Consider the following 20,946-nt stretch of genomic DNA (forward strand, 5'->3'; position numbering starts at 1 on the left):
TGAGTGACCATGTTTTATGCCTGTCTTCCACTCTCGGACAGCCGTAGATGCCCGTAAACCTCCATTGCTTCTGACTGGAGGCTTCACCAACAACCACATCGATATGATTATCCGAATAACTACGAAGAGAAACTGCCAAATCTTCCTTCCATAAGAGACACAGACCCCCAGACCTCCCAATCCTCTTACCTTTCTTCTTCTTTATTACTTTACAAGGAACTGAGAAAGCATTACGCCAACCCAATTTTACTCGAATATCGACCATCTCTGCCACAGTACATTTAGTTTCCGACAAAAAAATTAAATCGGGATGAATTTGGGACACAAGTCCCCGGAGTCCTCGAACTGTCCAAGGGTTCCCAAGCCCTTGGCAGTTCCATGATAAAACATTCATGACTCGTGATGGGTCGAATCCGGACCCATCACGGAGGAACGTTCGAGAGTACGTCCAGAACTCAACGTTAACCTTCGACCTGTGGAGCTAGAATTCTTCCCGACAAAAAAACCCTTACTACCAGATTTCTTGGAACTTTCCAGAACCTTCCTTGCTGGCCTACTAACTGCAGGGGACAGACCGGCCTGTTTCTGGCCCCCCCTAGGTTTCTTCATATGGGCTTCAGCTCCACAATCAACCGCGGCCCTCACTGAACTGTTTTTTTGGGGCCCAGGCCCAGACTTCGACGTGGTTGAATTAAAGTGACTCACACCATCCATCCCAAACAACGCCTTTCCACTAGCTTTCCCGCTTAATCCCTTCAAATCAGGATATGTACAATCCCGCTTATTACTAGGGATCCGCGCAGGGGGAATCTCCTCTATCGCGGACTGCTTTCGAATTGAATTCAGATCCCCAATCTTGGGATTTCCTCCTTCCATTGACTGCACCAGCAAAGATTGCGCAATCACTGCACAAGAATTACCAGTCTCCCCCAAATTAGCACATTCCATAACAGGTACTTCCGTAAGTCCACCATCCTCCGCCGTCCCCAAACTACTCCGTCGCCCCTCCACCCTTCTTTTCTTCTTTTCCGGCGCACCCATGTCTCTCACCACTTCATCCTCCAGTGCAATATCCATGTCATTCTCATTTCGCGGTTCCGGATGTTCAGGAGCAGCTTCCCATTCATCCCGAGATCTAATCAGGCCAATGGTTGGGAACTCAGGTGCCGTCATGGACCAACCTTTCTTCGAAGCCGGAACGAGACCAAACCTAGTACCTCCTCCACCGGAAGAGTTTCCTGTCTCTTCCTCTCTATCCTGTTCTTGCTTAGCCAGCCATGCCTCCTTCTTTTCTGCATTTAGGAGGATGTCGTAAGTTGGTTCAGTAATCTCCCCGGACAACCTTTTAGTGCAGCTAAAGCCGGTATGTGAAATCAGGCCACAATATAGACAAAAGTGTGGTAATCGCTCGTATTCCAGTTCAAACAGCGAACTCGCTGACCATGTTGCATGTGGGATGCTAATTCCCTTACTTAAGGGCTTTTCGATATCAATACCAACACGTACCCGGAGATACCTGCCCAGGCAGCTTCCGTTCCTGTCCTTCCCTGTTCGCACATATATACCTACTGCATCACCAATGCCTTTTCCAGTATCTTCATCCATATACAATGGTGGGATGCCCCTTATCCTAAGCCAGAAATACTGAGTTTGCAAGGAAACCCTAAGAGGATCCGTCTTACCATCTGTCACTGCAATCGCAAAAAGAGCCTTCTCAAAAGACCAAGGAGCTCTCGTAACAACCCACTTTAACTCAGATTCATAAGAAAAAGAGAACAAAATTCTACGACTTCCCTCGATTTGGCAAACAACAAGTCTGGCTCGATCTGATGGAGCCGCGTCCGGAATCCACAGGCCCCGCATGGTGCTTATCAGTGAGTCCATGCGATATTGTTTGTCAGTCAACAATTCCCCTACCAGGAAGAACTTTTTTGGCTGCTGCTTGAACCTTGTTTGGGGGAGGACCACCTCCACCGCATCTGCTTCTGTGAGAGCCATTTTACGAACAAAACCTCCAATCACCTCCTCCATCATGCAAAAGAAGTGAGAAAACAGATTCCACCCTTCAGAGATGATGGGAGGGAACCAGAACATAAGAAAAGTCTCCTCACCGTCACGAAGGACACCGCCGCCTCACACCAACGAGGCTGAAACCCTAACTCTCAGTTGCATACGCTAGAGAGAGAAGAGAACGTTTTTTTTTTTTTTTTCATTCTAAGCAAATTATAAATGTATTTAAATTATTTTTTCTTTATTTAAGAAATAATATAAATTTAAAAGTAGTTAAAATAGAGAAAACTGATGCAGATTTCAAAATAAATATGTTGGGACAACTATCTAATTGTAGGCCTGTAAATGGACCGGGTTCGGATCGGATCGACCTAAATCCAAATCCGTTTACTAAAAAAAAAATTCGATCCAAACCCGCTCCGTTAACCCGGCGGATCATTGATACCTCGATCCAAATCCGTATCCGTCGGATTAACGGATACCCGATCCGCTAATCCGATCCGTTTATAATTTCAAATATTTTTAAATTTTAAATAGTAATATTAAATTTATATCTTAATATCTCATAAGATATTAATAAAATATTAAAATAACATGATCTACATGAAGAGTATCACCAAAAATAAAATTACATTATCAAAAATAAAATTATGAAGACTGCCTCTTAGATTTCTGCAAAAAAGTAATATTAGAAATCTTTAATATTTTATATTTTATATTTTATATTTTTAAAAAATAATAAGATATTAATAAAAAATAATATTTTTTTATTACTAAAACGGGTCGGATCATTAACGGATCGGATCGACCTAAATCCAAATCCGATCCGTTTATTAAACGGGTTAACGGATTCGGATTATTAACGGATCAACGGATCAAAATGTTCGATCCAAACCCGTTTAATAGCTACGGATCTGGAGCGGGTCCGGATCAAAATCCGGTCCATTTACAGGTCTATCTAATTGTCTATACTATTTTTTTTTTTTGCTCCATATATAAAGGCCATCCATACCCAAAAAACAAAGTCAACTAATAGGTGATAGAACACATACTAAAATTTAGGACCAAACTATGTCATGTTATGTCATGTTGCTTGCACACTTTTGAGGAGCTATTGGTCTATTTCATTGCCAAATATGCATATTTTGTTCACATACACTTTTGAGGAGTGAGGACCACTTATATATATTTTCAGTTTGAAGCTTTTTGTGCATTAGATATTCACAAAGGATGCATACTTGCTAGTGCCTCACTCTGCACCACAACTGATCCCAATAAGTATAGATACAACCAGAGGAAGCTGAATTAATACAATGATCTTAGATTCCATCCTGTACCGTTAAAGTTCTAAAGAAAAGCTCTATTTCTTCTAACAATCTCTTATTCCCAAGATGTGATCCCCCAGAATCCTTATCTAAAGATGACTCTGATGACATCAAACGAATGAGATACTCACAAACTTGTCCCAAATCATCCAGGTTGCTGATCACCACTCTATGCTCTTGCGCAACATCATCCTTGGTGTTGTCAGTGTACTTTTGTTTTCTGCACACCTGCATAATCAAAATAACTTCATCATCTCTCTTTTCACCACACTACCTGGCTGTCATTCAACTCCCAAATCATCAAATGACATTGAAATGAATGAACCTATCACCCACTTGTCATACTAAAACTAATTGGACAGAAGTATAATGACTCATTATTTTTGTGTGCAGTGTAAAAAGATGATAATAATAATAATAGTAAGGAGAATGAAATTCACACTGCCTAGTTTGCAATCCACACTCTTTTCCTTTTTTGGTTGAACTTCTTACAAAAAGACAAAATTTAAGTTAAAAAGGAAACAGTAATATAAAAAGCAAACCTTCATTTGGTTCTCTACTTCTCTTCAAGTGGCCCCCTTGTAAACTATATTGGCAATCTTAGTGGGTAAGGGAAAATCTAAGGTTGCATTTGGGTAGTGGAATTTTAAGTAGTTGAATTTTATCAGAGCTTTTCGTCATGGATTTATAAATTTGAAGTTTTCATTTGTATCCAGTCCAGATTTACATTTACTACTTAAAATACAGATGCATTTCAATTGCTCGAGGAAGACTGTGATTTCAATTTCACTCCCTAAATCACTGAAGTAAACAATTTTCTTTCAGCAATTGATGTAGACACATTTCAAACTAAGCAGCCAAATCTTAATCCCTGATTTTAAATCCACATATTCAAAATTTCAAACAAAACGTAAGAGAACAGAAAGAGCATGGTTAGGAATGGTCACCTGGAGCAACTGATTTAAGCTAGCAATTTGTTCCATCTTTAAGAACTCTGAGTTCAATAGAGCTCGAAATAATAGGACAATTTCTGTGCTCAAATTATTAGCCGCAAGGTTTTGAATTATGCTAGATATGCAAGTATCATCAAATACGGATCTCATCCACTTAGGAATCTTCTGCAGTTTTAACAGAGCAACTGCAACATGAATTGCAGGCTTGTGAAGATTAATGAAAGATTTTGACGCCAGGCACGGGACAGCTAAAGACATTGCGAGCTCTTCCGCAACCATCCTACTCCAAGTATTCTTTGCATCCACACTTGTCTCATGCATGTCCGGCAATTCCCACCCCATGATCATTGACAGGCACAGGCCACAATTCATAGCCACTCTGAGGTCACTGTAGAAAACTAAGCCTTCTAATACAGCCATTACAGAACTTAGGTACTTCGTGGCACATAGCAACTCCTCCCCTGTTCTATTCCTCTGCTCAGATATTCTGGTGAACAACTCCAACAGGCAGTATGAAGCAGCAAGCTTGACCACAGGAGATCCAAAATGCATTAGCCTGCACAGGTCATGGCAGTAGATGCCAATAAAGGAAAATGACTGCATCCTACCTGAGGGATCTAAGAAAACTTTCCAGTCCATAATCCCTGGTACAACAATGTGCAAACTGAAAGAAATAATAATATAGAAAACGAACGTTACTTTTTAAAACAACATTGTGCAAACTGAAAGAAATAATCAAAATTTAGTAGAAGAGACTGACCTTCTTAAAGTGAAGTAATTTAGAAGAAGCACAAATATCAAAATTTCTCCAGAGCTTGTTCCTTCATCATGGTCAACCAATGCTGGCCCCTTAAGACATGCTGCATGAACTGCACTGTTGATTGTAGAGACTAGAGAACTACTGAAAATGATGGTTTTTGAAGCTTCTGTGAGCACTGCATTAGCAGAATGGTGCAAAATCAAGCAAAGTATGCCAATCACCAAGAGACATTCATGATTCCACATGTCTGCAGCTTTTGTGGTGATACTGTTTATCAACTACAAAAGAAGGTAAATTATCTGATTAAATTCCTGTGGCAGCAAACAAACTAGAGTTAGAAAAAGTTAAGTTAGTCACCTTCACAATCACTGCAAGCCAACTTTCATCATCAGAAAGAGTATCATGTTGCACCGAGCATAGAATTTTAAAAATAAGAACCAACATAACTGCGTATATCTGTGGGGACTGTGTATAGGAGGACTCACAATAAAGAGTACGAGCTGCATTTCCAATACCAAGAAAGCATAACTGGTCTGAAATGGTTGGATATATGTCGACAATTGTTGCCATGAGATTGACTACAGAAATTATCTCTTGCTCTTGACCTTCTGTTTGAACAAGCTCTGTCAATAAGCACACCAAAATTGTGGCGCCATAACTATGTTCTTCTACTATTAACTCTGCAATTGCATTAACATTTAATATATGACTATTCTTTCCATGGGCAGTGCTTTCAGAGCCATTTGATGTATTCCTTCTGCAAAATTTCAGAAGCTGATAAGATAATGAGTTTCTCAATTTCTCTTGTTGAAAGAACCATTTCAATGATATTGGATGAATTCCTGCAGAAGACAAATCCCATTCATTTTCAGTTACTATCTGAAACAGGATTCTTTCAGCTTCTGGACTATAGGGGATTTGGTAGCTAACCTCAGCAAGACCCCTATAAAGGCCGTAAAGAAACAACAGCATCATCACTGTGAACGAATCAGTGGCTCCACTTTGGAGATCACTACTGTTGACCAAAATATATTGCTCCAGAGAGGCTAAAACCATCTTATCATCTGCAAGTCTGGGGAAGAAAATATTTAAGATGTGAAGAAAAAAAACGCCACTATTGTTAAATGTACTGTCAAACAATTAAAAGAGCGAGTTACCTTTCATCATGTAAAGAACTGATGTATAAGATCAGCAAAATGGCAGATTGACAAGAAGATAATTCCAAATTATGGGTGTTCCTTTGACCGAGTAGAAAAAGCAAATCAATGGGATCAGATGGCAGATATGTAGTAGCATCCCTAATGGGTTGCCCAGTATCAGTTCCCAAAAGCACATCCACCAGTGAACTGAGCATCAGATACACCCTCCACTTCATTTTCTCAGTAGGGAATAAGCCTAGACATCCAAATGACAACGTGAACCAAGTGCTCGAAAGTAGCGTCATTGCAAATTCTCTGGCTTGGTTATCAGAATCCTGAAGCAGTATCGAATGAAAAGTTTCCAGTACTCCAAGGATAGTTTCCTCTTCCATTTCACTTAAGGTGGTTACCAGCCAAGGCAACAAATGTTTTGTACACAAACTCAAAATCAAATTTCGTAGTTCTATTTTAGAGGAGTCAGTAGAATTTTCTTCATGACTATACATGTATGCCTCTTTAAGTAGGTACAAGGAATGCAGAAGTTGACCGGGATGTTTGTTGGATGTACTTAGACAAGCTAAGACAGCATATTCTAATGATTCTTTAATTGATGGTGCTAGATTCAAACTCACATGAAAAGATGGAGTTCTTATGATAGCTACAAGGACTGAACAGGTCATTATAAATGTCTCCTCAAGCATGCCCATATCCCCATCAGTATGTTGTTTAAGCATCTTTGTTAAAACAGGAACTAGTTCCTCTATATGAGAGGAGGATAGCATTCCGGGGCAATCAGAAATGCAGCTCAAAATAAGCTTCAGAGTTTGATTTTGAACCGGATGGAAAGGAACTTCAGCTACATAATGTAGTACTGGAACCAGAATTGCAAACCCAACAACAAGCCTCTGTTTGAAAGCTTGCTCAGCTTTTGATAAAATATCAAGTACCTGAAGGCAAGATTTGACAGCCGGATCCTTGCATTCTGTTTATCGACAAAGATTATTAGCTGAAAACTAGTATGCTGCAGAAGCACTTGATTTTTCAATAATTTTTACAACAGGTACAGAAAACATAGAATCTAAATGATGAGGTAGGGATTTGCGAAGTTGTCATGACAGATTGATAAATGGTAGTCGCAGTTAAGCCTTGCAAGAATACATTCAGTGACCAATTAAAAGCTAAAGCTATCTGGACTGGCAAGCTGCAAAAATTTTAGAGATTTAAGTAATTCATTTTGATTAATGATAGTCTTTAACCCCCTACTTCAAAGTTCAAACCAATAATTTATTGTTACTTGATGGCTGCTTATGCTCTAAAGCTACTCTAACAGCTCAACAGATATCAAGCAAAGGATAGCTCTTATTATTTATTATTATTGTTTTGCAAAGATACTTTACTAACCTGACAATCTCAGTATTTCAAACACATAATCTGCAATGCTTTCTTCAACTAGTACTTGGATTTCTCTGGATGAAGTGCCTTCACAGGACATATAGTGAAAGAGTAAATCTAGTGTGCTGATCTGGACTTGGCTGTCTGTTGAAAGAAGTGGGCCTTTGATGGCCTCAGTAAATAATATGTTCAGAGGATGCATATCTTTTCCATCTTCTGTTGCTTGCCCAAAGCTATCTCCTTCAGATGAACTCATGCTGTTTAAATCAAGGGCATATGCAGTCCCAAAAAGCCCTCTCCGAGCCAAGACCGTCAAAAGAGCTAGACAAGTGTATGGAAATTGTTAGCTTAGATGATGCAGGACCCATACTGACGCTGGAAGCAACAATACAGTGCATGTAAAATGATGAGTATTCCCTGCTGTATCAGAGTGACTTCCCCAAAGAGATATGCATGGCTTGAGAGGTTAAATCTTATAATTGCAACTAGGCAACAGGCAGTAAATCACAATAAAGCTTCCTCCGAGCTGCAACAACTTTCACCGTACAATACCAAAAAAAAAAAAGGACAGTAAAAATGTAGATTCTTAGTCTTTTATCATAATGTGAACAAGTTCTTGGAATTCATTAAGCTAAGATTTGAAGGATCATTCTTATGTAAACCGAACTCGACTATTGATGATAGAAATTGGATGGACCTTGACGTTCCCAGTTATGGTCAATAAGAAACAATAGTATTGTAGATTGTGGAGTTCCATGTTCTTTTGCAACATTCTTGCCTACATGATGATACATTTATGTGCCCATAACCAATGCATAATTAAAAAAAAAAAAATGAAAAAACAGACAAACTTGGAGGTCTCATGAACTATGCTTTAGATAAGGGGTAAGCAAACAGAAGAACCCAACTTTTGAGGAACAAATATAAAAGTATAAAAGAGGTTGAAAACAAACCTATACAATTCAAGCGGACATCATCACTTTGGGTCTTCATGAGGGCCTCCAGAGACAGGCGCACTAACTTGGGGCAAAAGGAAAATAAAAGATCAGATCCATCAGCATCCTCTGATGCATAGTGGAGAGCAGATACTTTGTACAGAAGAAACAGGATTTCTCCCCGAATCTCTTCACTGTGTCAAAGGAACAAAGTAGTGGTGAATTATAATTTGGTAACAGCATGGAAAAAAAAAAAAGAGGAAAATTTTCTCTTCCCATTGTTCTTCATTAGTTACCTTGGTAATTGAAGACCTGAAACAAGATTTGTAATGAGGCCATTTTTGTCTCTAATGTGAGCAAAAGGATTACTCTGCTGACAGTTTAAGAGAACTCCTAAGCAGTGAAGCTGCATTTTAAGAATAACCAAATTATAACGACAAAATGTTTCAAGTACATAAGATGTAAGTTTCACAAGAAATAGGTGAAAAAATTTGTTCCCAGAACCCTGTGGATGTATACACGAACCATTCCATTGCATAAACGTCCACTCACCCCCTTTGTTCCTTCTCAGAAATCTTCTCAAAGACAATGAGAACTTGTGATATACATGGGTAAAATACGAACCAAATCACAAGGATCAAGCTTCACATTTTGTCATGCCTCAAAAGTAAATAAACTAGACCATCCTCCATGTGACCATTGATAGATAATTCTTACCCTCAGAACTCAACCTGAGTTGTCAATGCAAATATCTATAGTCCAAACCCTCTATAGTGTCATTTTCATTGAAATCCAGAGAATATTTGCAGAAAAAGATCTACTAATTCATATTTAAGAGAAGCAGACAAAGCAATACCAACTCATCAAGCATAGAACCAAAACCAGGAAATTTCAGGATGGTGGTCCAGTCTAGGCCTCTATTATCCATGAGAAACACCAGAACCAAGTATGAATCATCCAATTCAAACACTGTTTATTACCGGAATCGAAAACTCTATCCATTTTTCTCAGGAAGCAAACACAATTTAAGGCATTAACAAGACCTCGAAATCAATTCTACTATGCAAAAACAAAGGGAGAATCGGATAGTACTACCGTGTAAACCTGACGGCGACTCCAAGCCAAGGCGCCGGAAGAGAGGCGATCGGAAAGCCGAGCGACGAACTCAGCAGCCAGTGAGGGATCGCCGGAATCGCAGAGACCGGAGACGAGATCCACGACTTGTCGTGCGATGCGGTCGTCGTCGAAGGAGGTTAGGGTTTGGACGAGCGGGGAGACGAGGAGGTGAGAGTGGAAGGTGAGGAGGGAGCGGAGGAAGGGAGGGTCGGAGAGGGCCTGGGAGAGCTGGGAGAGAGCGTAGGACACGTGGACGGTGGGAGATTGAGGGTTTGAGATGAGATTGGAGAAGCAGAGGAGGCAAATGGAGCCGCCTTGCTTGGTTTGGAGGACGAGACTGGAGCGGTGGCCCTGGGAGCAAGTCGTCGGCGGCGATGTTGAATTCGAAGCGTAATTGTCACCGGAGTCTTCATCTTCTTCTGGTTCTGGTACGCAGTAGTGTTGGAGGTTGTGTGACTGAGAATCGTCGAAGTACATTGTTGCCGATCTGAGGCGGAGGAGGTGTTTTGAACTTTGGCGCCACACAATTTGGGGGGTTTTTTGTCTTGAGAGGGAATATAACGGTGGATGAAGCAGTAATCTTTTTTGGGTTTGTTTAAAAATTACAACACGAATGCCACCACTGGTATCACCGCAAGTGGTTGTGTTGGTAAGAGCGTGTGGAACTCCCACATCAGGTTTGAATTTCACTGACATTGGTTGGAGTTATAATCTCAGTCTACTCTTAGTGGACATGGAGGAGGAAACATTTTGACATGACTCCGGCACTATTCAGTCTCTGAACATAGAAAGACTTTGAAGATACCGTATAATCTCGATAAAAAAATAAAAATAAAATTAAACCGGGAACTTTAGAAATCGAACTAAAAGTTGGAGCAATAGACAAAGGAGGCTAGCTATAATCTTAAAAATTAGTCATCAAGTTGTTGTGGCCAAAAGAGACTTGAGCATTTGTCGTGAAATTAGTCTATTAAAGAATATGGTTAAACACAACCACTGCAAGTGACCTAGTGATTCTTGCCTAGTTGAGTGTGCTTCCCAACCTAGGTTCGAACTCTGAAGCTGTCAAAGTGGTCAGGCACTGTGCTGCAATATTAGAGCATTTCACATGTGCCGAAGGGGTTTATCTTGGGTCTAAGAAGCCTTTGGATTTTCCTTGACAAAGTCAAAATATTTATATATATATATATATATATGTGTGTGTGTGTGTGTGTGTGGTTAAACACGATTGCTTCAATCTCTATGGAGTGGGACTTCCTATCCCCAACCGTCTGCCTATGCCCTTTTGGGAGGAGGTATGTACTATCTAATTAATTGAACCATGTTGTAGAGAAACTGAATTTGAGAGGAATTTGCTGTGTATTCTCATTGATAATAGGGGCCTCTTTATATAGAGGATTACAATGCATAGAATCTCAATCATACAAGGAAAGTAATTCTACATTGATTAGGATTCTAGATCATTTTAATTAAATCCTATTACCACTAGGTCAAGTAACCTAGAGTTTGGGCTAAACACAAATTAGGTTTTCCTTGAACACTCCCCCCTGTGTTGCCCAAACGCGGTGCTTCTCTCGTTGCCTCGTTAAAAACCTTGCTGAGTAACAAAAACCCAGTGGGACAAAAATAATCTCGGTCGAAGGGGAAAAAGAGCACAACACACCCTTCACGATTCGAGACGAACATGTAGACATCTCCCCCCTGATGTCTGCACCTCCCCCTGATGACTACGATCATGGGAGTTCAGATAATTTCCGCAAGCCAATTCTTGCGACATGTTTCTCGAACGTGGAATTGGGCAATGACTTAGTAAACAAGTCTGCCTCACTATCCTCAGATTGAACCTAGTTCACTTTGATCTCGAGGAGTGTCTATTGTTGCTGATTAAGCTTGGTTTTGTCGCTTTTGATGTAGCCTTGCCTCATTTGTTCAAAACAAGCAGCATTATCCTAAATGCTCGTAGGCTCATCTGTGGTAGACTTCAAACCACAATTGCTTCGAACATGCGTAATGATGGATCCAATCCATATACATTCATGAACCACTTCGTGAAGAGCAATGATCTCTGCATTGTTCGAAGATATAGCGACTAGGGTCTATTATGTAGACCTCCAAGATGTCACGGTCTTTTCCCATGGTGAACACTTAACCGGATTGGGAATGACCATTGTGTGGGTCAGAGAGATACCCAACATCAGCAAAACCTTCCAAAACACATGTCGTTTTGGGATGGGGATAGAGAACGCAGGCCAGCGTTGGCGGCGTTTCTGGTGTGTGATGGGTCCGAATCCATCATCTCTCTATGGGGATAGAACAAGCCCATATCATTTATACATCTCAAGTATCGAAATATATCTTTTACACTAATCCAATGGCGTTGCGTTGGGGCAGAGCTATATCTAGCTAACAAGTTCACAACATATGAGATGTCCGGTCCTGTGCATTAAGATAAGTACAAAAATGCGCCTATTGTACTAAGTAAGGCACTTCTGCCTCTAGCACATCTTCGTCATCATCCTTTCGACGAAGAGGATCCTTTTTAGGATTTAGACTATGGACGATCATGGGGGTGCTTGAAGGCTTGACCTTGTCAAAATGCCTAAGCATCTACCAACACGATGCTCAAGTTCTAAACCGAGACATAATCGTGTTCTCCCAAAATCCTTCATCTCAAACTCAGATTTCAAGTGTTCAGCGGTTTCCCTTAACTCTTTAAGGGATTCTAATGAAGATCATGTCCAACATGACTCGCGATAGAATTCGAAACTTGTTATAGAAACGCGTGGGCATATCCCTTCCCAATCAAGTAGTCACTTTAGTGAGCGTTTCAATCTTATTGTAAACGCGCTCCGTGGTCTAGAGCCTCTTGACTTGGGTAAATGAAGTTCACCATGAACCTTCATGTATATTCCGTATCTAGATCCCCATAGAGATACGTAGTGACCACATTTGTAAGCTGCATGTTCAGTTATTCGGAAACTACCAAACTGACAGGGTAGTGGAGTGCAATGACATCCATTACGAGAGAATATGTCTCATCGTAGTCGATTCCAGGGCGTTTTGTGAGAAGCCTTGCGCCATAAGGCGAGATTACCATCTCTTTTTCTCACTAGGCTTTCTAACGAAGACCCATTAGTCAACAGGTTTTATGTTAGGAGGTGTTGGCATCTCTAGCTCGAAAACCTTCCTCTTCGTTAGAGAATCCATCTTAACCTGGATCGCATCTTTCCATTTAGGCCAAATCTCTCTACGTTGGCATTCATTCATCAACGGAGCGTGGTTCGATATCATCTGACTCAACAAACTCATGCGCAACAAAATACGCAACTACATCACCAATTATGATGGAGTTTCTATCCCACGTCTCATGTACACTAGTGTAAGTTTCATAGAGCTCTATATTCTCAGGAATAGGTTCTGACGTTGAGGCGTCCCCCAACGATAACCATAACCTGGAAGATACTCATGAGATGGATTTTGAGTGTCGATGATCAAAGGATTGGAATGTGCCAAAGTATCCTTCGAACCCACAGACCTCCCAAGCATCCTAGCTGGGGCCATGGCCTGTAACGCTAGAGTGCCACTCTCTTTGGCGTTGGCGCCATGCCTACCTCCGTGTAGGGTGGCGCTATGTCCTCTCATAGGGACGTCCTTCCTTGCAGGCATGTTTGCAGCATATTTGTGTGATCTCGTCACTTTAATAGGGATCGAGATGAGACATAGTGGGGACAGGCCACGACAATTTCTGTCGTTCCTGTTGAACATTCATGTTCTTATCTCCCCCGAACGACTGGAAGATTGTCTCATCAAAGTGACATCCGCAAATCTAGCGGTAAGGAGATCGCCTAGCAAGGGCATTAAGTGGCGGACGATGGTTGGAATCTCAAATCTAACTTAGTTGCCCATTCGTCTGTAAGAACCTATCATAGCGCGCTGTGGCGGCGTAATGGGCACATAAATAGCTCACTCAAATGTGCGTAAGTGCAAAATACGTGTACCCAGTCACTAGCTGTAACGCATAGGGACATTGAGTGGCGGTAGGTCGTAGACGAATTAGCATAGCTGCATGCGATATTGCATCACCCCAAGCGGATGTAAGAAGATTGGTGCGCATTACCAATGTTCGAACTACCATCGTAGTCGTTTCCGCGAGACCAATTGGGTGTGTACATGGGAATGTGATGTCCAACATCAAGCCCATTGCAATATCCATCGAAAGTCTTTCGATGTAAACTCTCTAGCATAGTCAAATCCAATTGACTGAATAGGATGATCTGGGGAGTGAGCCCATTGTCATATGATATGAGCTAGGAGTGTAGCGTAAGCACCATTTATAGGTGGACAATGGCACAACACGTGACCAGCGTGTTTGCGTGTCAACCAATATCATGAGATATTTAAGCGTCCGCAAGTTGGTTGAATCAATCCACAAAATCCCTACGGATTATTTGTAAGAACAGAATGAGTATTGTCATATCCTTTGCAGAGGACGGTCTCAGTCCTAATTTCCCTAAGGAACGGGCTTTGTAAAGATGTCCGTGTGAAGTCTTTGTAGACGGATCATCATATCATGACTAGGATGATCGATCCTGTCGTGACAAAGCCAATATGTGTCTAAATCCGAGAGATCTTCTCTCATAACTTTTATTGGATTAATAGCTCGAATAGTGACATAGAGTCCACTAGAGAGACACATAAACTTATCTAAGATGCGTCTTTGTTCGCAATCATTAAAGGTATTGCAAATGAACTCATTTCCGTTCTCCACATGCATTTTCGCATGGAATTCGTTGGCTATTCATAGGGTACGATTTGCCCTAAGAGCGTAGAGAGTTTCTGTGACAACTGTAATCAAGGTGCCATTTGGCAAGTGGAACTTGGGTTATTCCATGTCCTTGAATTAATATTGATGGCCTAGCCATCGTAGTCACAAAGTCATATGCTCAGAATCAAAATGGAGTCATAATGAAAAGAACTCGAAATTTTATTCATAAGCCAACGGAGTACATCATTGTTTCTATGATCAAAGAAAATCTAATCCAATAAAAAGTAATATGGCAATCACCTACATCTCTTGGAAAATAAAAAGACTTAATCAAAATCGCCAGTTTCTGGGTCTTGATCCTTGTAGTCTTCCACCCTTAGATCTAGATCGCCATCTTGATCTTCTTGTGCCATGTAATTTGCTTCCCTTGCTTCACGATAAGTCTTGTATGCATTTGCAACATTCTGGGGTACGGTACATGTTTTGGCCCAATGTTTAGTTGATCCACATCGAAAACAAACATTTTTATGGTCAGGCTCCCTTGATCGAGGCGCCATTGGGGCGCGATTTGGACGACCTATCCTCTTGGTGGCGTTACCACCATGGTCGGAGGCTCCGCCTCTCTCTCTCTTCACACGTTGACCTCCACGGTTCCGTGCACGCCTCTCTTGGCGATTTCCTTCCTCTTTAGGGCGAACATATGGACCAGAATGTCTAGAATAGTCCATATCCTTAGGGTTTCGCTCCTTGCGTCCTCCATTGGGAGCGCGACTATAGTTAGACTCCGGAATAGGCTTAGTTCCCACGGGTCTAGCATTATAGTTCTTCACAAGGATATTATCGTGCTTTTCAGCTACGTTCATGGCGCCAATGAGCTCATGAAACCTTGTGATACGTCCTGCATTTACATCAATCCGATAATTCTTTGAAATCATCAGTGCAGAGACGGGGAAGGTAGAGAGAGTCTTCTTGATCAACATCGTATCAGTTATGGCTGGGCCACAAAACTCCATCAGGGACTTGATACGAAGAGCTTCCGAGTTATAATCAAGCACAGACTTGAAATCACAAAAGCGGAGGCTATGCCATCGCACTTCTAAATCAAGAAGCAGGGGAAGCAGGGAGTCACGAACGTTGCCAAATCGCTGCTCAAGTTCTACCCATAGCTTTCTTGGGTCTTCCTCATTGAGGTATTCATTTTGGAGCGCGTCATTCATGTACCTTGTCATGAGAATTATGGCTTTAGCTTGCTTTGCTTCAAAAGCAGTAGCTTGCTCAATGGAGACCACGTTCTGACTAGGCTCTTGGATGGCTTCCAGAAGTCCATCAGCCTTAAGATGTTGGCACACATCTCGGACCCACCTATGGTATCCTGCGCCAGTTGTCTCTAGTGGAACAAAGTTCAACTTGTTCAGGTAACTCATCCTGAAAAACAATTAGGGTTAGTTTTGGAGCAAAAAGGCTACCACAAAAAACTATTAAATTTCTGAGCGTAGTCGCTTCCAAGAAATTAGGAATTTTCTGAGCGTAGTCGCTTCCAAGAAAATCTGATTCCAAGAGGGGTTTTGGATTAGATCGAAACAACGATGTATGTGGTCGATCGTTTTTTTCTCAACAAAATCTAAGTTTGGAGGACTCTACAAGCTCCAAGCTTGGAGTGAGCACAAACCCCCACAGTTCGGCCTTTGGTCTCCCCTATGTAGAGAAAGGGGGGTAGAAGAAGGGATGTCAGAAGTCCCTGAGAAAAGAAGAAGAAATTAAAAAAAATTCAAAAACGGGAACTTTTAGAAAAGTTTACCTTAAAAGATGGCTGGAAAAGTCGTCGCCGGAAGTTACTGTAGCTGACCGGAAAAATCGCCGGAAAAGTGCCGAAAAAATGGCCTGAAGTTGGCCGGAAAAGTCGCCGGCGATCGTTGACCGGAGGGTTGACCGGCGTTGACTGTGGTTGACCGGCTTGCTGACGTGGCACTGGTGGCTGACTGGATGCCTGCGTGGTGCTGACGTGGCAGAGCTGTTTGCGGCTTGGCTGGGGCCTGCTGCACGTGGGCTCAACTATTGGGCTGCAGCAATTGGGCTTGGGCTACAGCAAGTGGGCTGCACAGGAGGTCCACCCCCCCCCCCCCCCTTTTTTTTTTTCTTTCTTTCTTTCTTTCTTTCTTTCTGCCGGTTCAGGTTAGGAAGATTCCGGTGGTGAAACTTCCGGTTCCGGGTTTCTGGGGTGGAGATGTTGCAGGGGGTCGAGTATGGCTGCAGGAGGTGGTGAGGAAGGCTTTGAACCAGGCAGAGGGACTTTTGCTACTTCCGGTGGCCGGTTCGGTGGTTTGCCGGCCGGTTCAGGGGGTGGGGCCGCCGGTTCAGGACTCCTGGAGTTGAGATCTTCAAGGTGGGCGGCGGTGGTTTCTGGGATTTGAAGGCTACGAATTTAAGATTTCAGGGTTAGGGCTCGTGCTGATAACATGTTGTAGAGAAACTGAATTTGAGAGGAATTTGCTGTGTATTCTCATTGATAATAGGGGCCTCTTTATATAGAGGATTACAATGCATAGAATCTCAATCATACAAGGAAAGTAATTCTACATTGATTAGGATTCTAGATCCTTTTAATTAAATCCTATTACCACTAAGTCAAGTAACCTAGAGTTTGGGCTAAACACAAATTAGGTTTTCCTTGAACAAACCACCAATTATCATTTTCTATATACAAGTGTTATAAAAAAAGGAACAATTACTATGTTCCTTCCATAAAACTTGAAATTGACACTAATTATCTGGATTAAAAGCTTTTTCAACATGCTGTGACCAAATGTTAAAGCCTATTTCTACAAACTACAAAGTAAACCAGCTTTCAATCCCCAAAGCTTCTACTTGAAGGATCAGGCCCGACCCTGAGATGAGGCCCAAGAGACAACTCACTCCAGTCCAAAATATTATTTTTACACCTTGTTAAGATGTTACATATATATACATATTTTTACATCCAGTTAGGCTGTTATAAAAGAGAAATTTTAAATACACACCATAACTACTTAGTGCACATCTCTATTATTTTATATTACACTTTAGATTTAATGACTACAACAGACATATCTATGTATTAGAAAAAGAAGAAAAAATAGTCATCCTTTCAAAAAAAAAAAAGTCATATTTTCCTTATATTATTCTATTTATGTATAAATACTTAGATCAACACAATAAATGTGAGCCCCGGAAAATTCAAAGGTATTGGTGAGATCGTTTAAGGAATTAAATTTTCGATCTCGATGGTTATTTAAATATTCGAGAATAATTTTTGAAATTTTCACAAGGTGAAATTCTTGATTTAAGGGTTTGAGAGTAAAGTACATGATACGACGAGTTTGTGGGAATTTACGGGGAATTTTTTGGATACCCTAGCTAATTTCTACGGATTTTGGAATTTTAAGGATGAAAGAAATTATTAAAGGAAATAGAAAATCATGTGGAGTGATCTAAGCCGTTCAGGATCTCAGCCCTTGGATTCAAGTTGGGTTTGGCTATAAATAGCCTTTGATCAGATCGAACGATTCAGAAGAATCAAGAAGAAACCAGGCCTCTCGACTTGCGAAGGAGATCGGCGACCCGAAAAAGACTACCCGACCGGAACTTCAGCTTCTGATCATATCACGACAACTGACCACCGGCGTTTGCTTCATCTCGATGACATCGACTCACCTCTGGCCACGAATCGTCCATGCACAGACTGTGGAGAGAGATTCGAAGCTTGGAAGCTAGAAGCTTTTCCGGTGTTCCTCTGCTTTTCTGGCGACTTCGGCATAGTTTAGGTCGTCTGAGGTATGAAACATAATCCTCTCAGTGAGCGCTACGTATGGGTATATCTATTTTTCGATTTTGGTTGGGTTTTGATGGATTGACGTTTTAGATGCCATCGGCCCCCTCTGAGACCCCAGACCATGGCAGCGATTTCAAGCTTCTGGGTTGTTTCTGTTGGGTGTGTGGATCCGATTCCACATAGGATAAGGATTTGTTAATCCTTGATCAAAGAGGAGTTTTGATTGTTTCCTACCTGCTTACATAATCCTACTTGGTAATGGTTTCTATGTCTATTAGGAATAGGTTTCCAATGTCTTATAGGGTCTGGTTAGATATCTATAAATAAGGGCATAGAATGTAGTAGTAGATCAAGTCTTTGAAGCATTAAACAGAGAGAGCAAGTGAGGTCTTGAGAGTTGGTGAGAACTTCTTGTGAGAGATTCTTGTATTCTTGTTCGTGTATTCTTCTTCTTCTATAGTGAAACCCAAGCAGCCCAGGGATGTAGGCAAAGTTCTTTGCTGAATCTCTTTAATAAGTTCGTGTTTGTTTTCTCGATCGTTTATCTATATTGTTTTGCACTTGTCTGCTTCCGCAAGAGGAATTTTAGGTCAAATTCTTAACAAAGTGGTATCAGAGCTTAGGCTCTAGAGTGGAAACAATGAGCATAGAAGACATTGAGAAGAGGGTTGATAAGTTCGATGGTAATGACTTTAGCCTATGAAGGTCACAAATCGAGGACTACTTGAATATGAAGAAGCTTGCTAAGACTTTAGAGGGCAAGCTCCCAAAAGATATGAAGGAGGAAGAATTTGTCAAGATGGATAGGATGACCTTTGGAGCCGTTCGACTATCGCTTTCGAATGATGTACAGCAATTTGTTATCGAGGAGACTACGTTGAAGGGGATGATGGATAGTTTGTCCAACATGTATGAGAAGCCAAACGTCGTTCAACAGTTGTACTTGATGAGGCGGCTGTTCACTTTGAAGATGGGTAAGGGTATATCTGTTCGCCAGCAAGTTAGGATTGTTGGTGATATTATCGAGCAACTAGCATCGGTGGATGTTAAATTCGACGAACACATCAAAGCTTTGGTGTTGTTGACTTCCATGCCTTCGGATTGGGATGTGACTATGAACTAGATTTGTAGTGGAGCTGGGACTACGAAGAAGCTGAAGTTTAATGATGTGCGTGACCTTCTTCTGAATGAAGAGATGCGAAGACAAAATAACCTTGAAGATCCTTCAAGTTTTGCGCTCTCTATAGAAAATAGAGGTAGAACGTTCAACAAGAACTCAAACAACAATCGTGGAAGGTCCAAGTCTAGGGCACCTAGAAAAGGCCGAAGCGTGTCCAAGTCAGGAAAGTGGTTCGATGTGTGTTGGCATTGTAGGAAATCTGGACATGTCAAGAGAGACTGTAACCAGTGGAAGGAGATAATGAAGATGGCAAACACAACTGAGTTTGATTCAGATGCACTTGTACTAAGCGTTACTGAAGCACCATTGGAGTCATGGATCATAGACTCTGGAGCATCATTTCACTCAACTTCACAACAAGAGCTCATGGTGAATTACCGACATGGTAATTTTGGCAAAGTGTTTCTTGCTAATGGTGGAGCCTTGGAGATTGTGGGAAGGGGTGATGTGAAGATTTCGCTAACAAATGGTGGAACATGGACCTTGACCAATGTTAGACACATACCACAATTGAAGAGGAATTTGATCTATGTGGGTCAGTTGGATGATGAAGGATGTCGCACTACCTTTGAGAAAGGTACGTGGAAGGTGTGTAAAGGGGCTATGGTGTTAGCTCGTGGAATCAAGACAGAGACACTTTATATGACCTTGAATATTGTTGCTATTGTTGAGAATAATGAAGGCACTGCAATCGTTGAGAAAAATGAAGATGCATACTTATGGCATCGTAGACTTGGGCACATCAGTGAGAAAGGTATGGATGTACTTCAGTCAAAGGGTAAACTACATGGTGTGGACTCAGTGAAGATTGGGCTTTGTGAAGATTTCATATTTGGGAAGCAAAAGGTTGTTAGTTTCTCAAAGGGTGGCAAGGCACCAAAAGATACAAAACTAGAGTTGGTTCATACTGACGTGTGGGGACCTACACCGGAGCTTTCGTTAGGTGGCTCAAAGTACTATGTGACTTATATTGATGACTCCACAAGGAAAGTATGGGTTTATTTCTTGAAAAATAAATGGGAAGTATTTGATACTTTCAAGAAGTGGACGGCGATCGTAGAGAATGAGACCGGGTCGAAGATCAAATGTCTGAGGTCGGATAATGGAGTGAATACTGTGGTAATGATTTCAAAGAGTATTGTGCAGAGAATGGGATTAGGATGGAGAAGACAATTCCTGAAACTCCACAGCAGAATGGAGTGGCTGAACGCATGAATAGGACTCTGAATGAGCGCACAAGGAGTATGAGGATACACGCAGGATTGCCAGACATGTTTTGGGCTGATGCGGTTAATACTACTACTTATTTAATTAACCGTGGACCATCAGTACCATTGAATCATCTCCTACCTGAGGAAAAATGAAGTGAAAAAGAGATAGGCCTATCTCATTCAAGAGTGTTTGGTTGCGTGGCATATGTTCACATTGAGTCCGGTGCGAGAAGCAAGTTGGATCCCAAGTCTCAAAAGTGCATATTCATAGGCTATGGCGGTGACGAGCTTGGCTATAGGTTTTGGGATATGCAGAATAAGAAAATTGTAAGGAGCAGGAATGTCATCTTTA

The 20,946-nt window shown here is 41.4% G+C and overlaps 1 protein-coding gene across 3 annotated transcripts; it reads right to left on the reverse strand.

Annotated features, from left to right (window-relative positions):
- Positions 1–3,134: 3,134 nt before the first annotated feature.
- Positions 3,135–10,267, reverse strand: LOC112196139 (protein PUTATIVE RECOMBINATION INITIATION DEFECT 1). 3 transcript variants are annotated; one of them, XM_024336445.2, is made up of 10 exons: positions 9,610–10,264; positions 8,811–8,920; positions 8,533–8,708; positions 7,589–7,900; positions 6,206–7,169; positions 5,534–6,120; positions 5,406–5,416; positions 5,049–5,326; positions 4,283–4,952; positions 3,135–3,563 (listed from the first exon to the last, which is right to left on the reverse strand). In XM_024336445.2, exons 1-10 carry the CDS (start codon positions 10,105–10,107, stop codon positions 3,330–3,332), a joined length of 3,840 nt encoding a protein of 1,279 aa, XP_024192213.1. In that variant the 5' UTR covers positions 10,108–10,264; the 3' UTR covers positions 3,135–3,329. The 3 variants fall into 3 exon arrangements, with proteins under 3 accessions (XP_024192213.1, XP_024192211.1, XP_040373702.1); XM_024336443.2 differs by having other exon boundaries at positions 3,136–3,563; positions 5,406–6,120; positions 9,610–10,263; XM_040517768.1 differs by lacking the exon at positions 3,135–3,563 and having other exon boundaries at positions 4,626–4,813; positions 4,897–4,952; positions 5,406–6,120; positions 9,610–10,267.
- Positions 10,268–20,946: the final 10,679 nt, after the last annotated feature.

The sequence above is a fragment of the Rosa chinensis genome, chromosome 4 (assembly GCF_002994745.2).
Source record: "Rosa chinensis cultivar Old Blush chromosome 4, RchiOBHm-V2, whole genome shotgun sequence".
NCBI classification, from domain to species: domain Eukaryota; kingdom Viridiplantae; phylum Streptophyta; class Magnoliopsida; order Rosales; family Rosaceae; genus Rosa; species Rosa chinensis.

What these genes read in the sequence shown, in the direction of transcription:
- LOC112196139 (XM_024336443.2), bottom strand. Translation starts at nt 10,107, where the DNA reads ATGTACTTCGACGATTCTCAGTCACACAACCTCCAACACTACTGCGTA. An exon ending in GTCGCCGTCAGGTTTACACG is followed by an intron (nt 8,921 to 9,609) that starts GTAGTACTATCC and finishes CTTAAAATGCAG; the next exon opens with CTTCACTGCTTAGGAGTTCT. An exon ending in TGTCCGCTTGAATTGTATAG is followed by an intron (nt 7,901 to 8,532) that starts GTTTGTTTTCAA and finishes ACACTTGTCTAG; the next exon opens with CTCTTTTGACGGTCTTGGCT.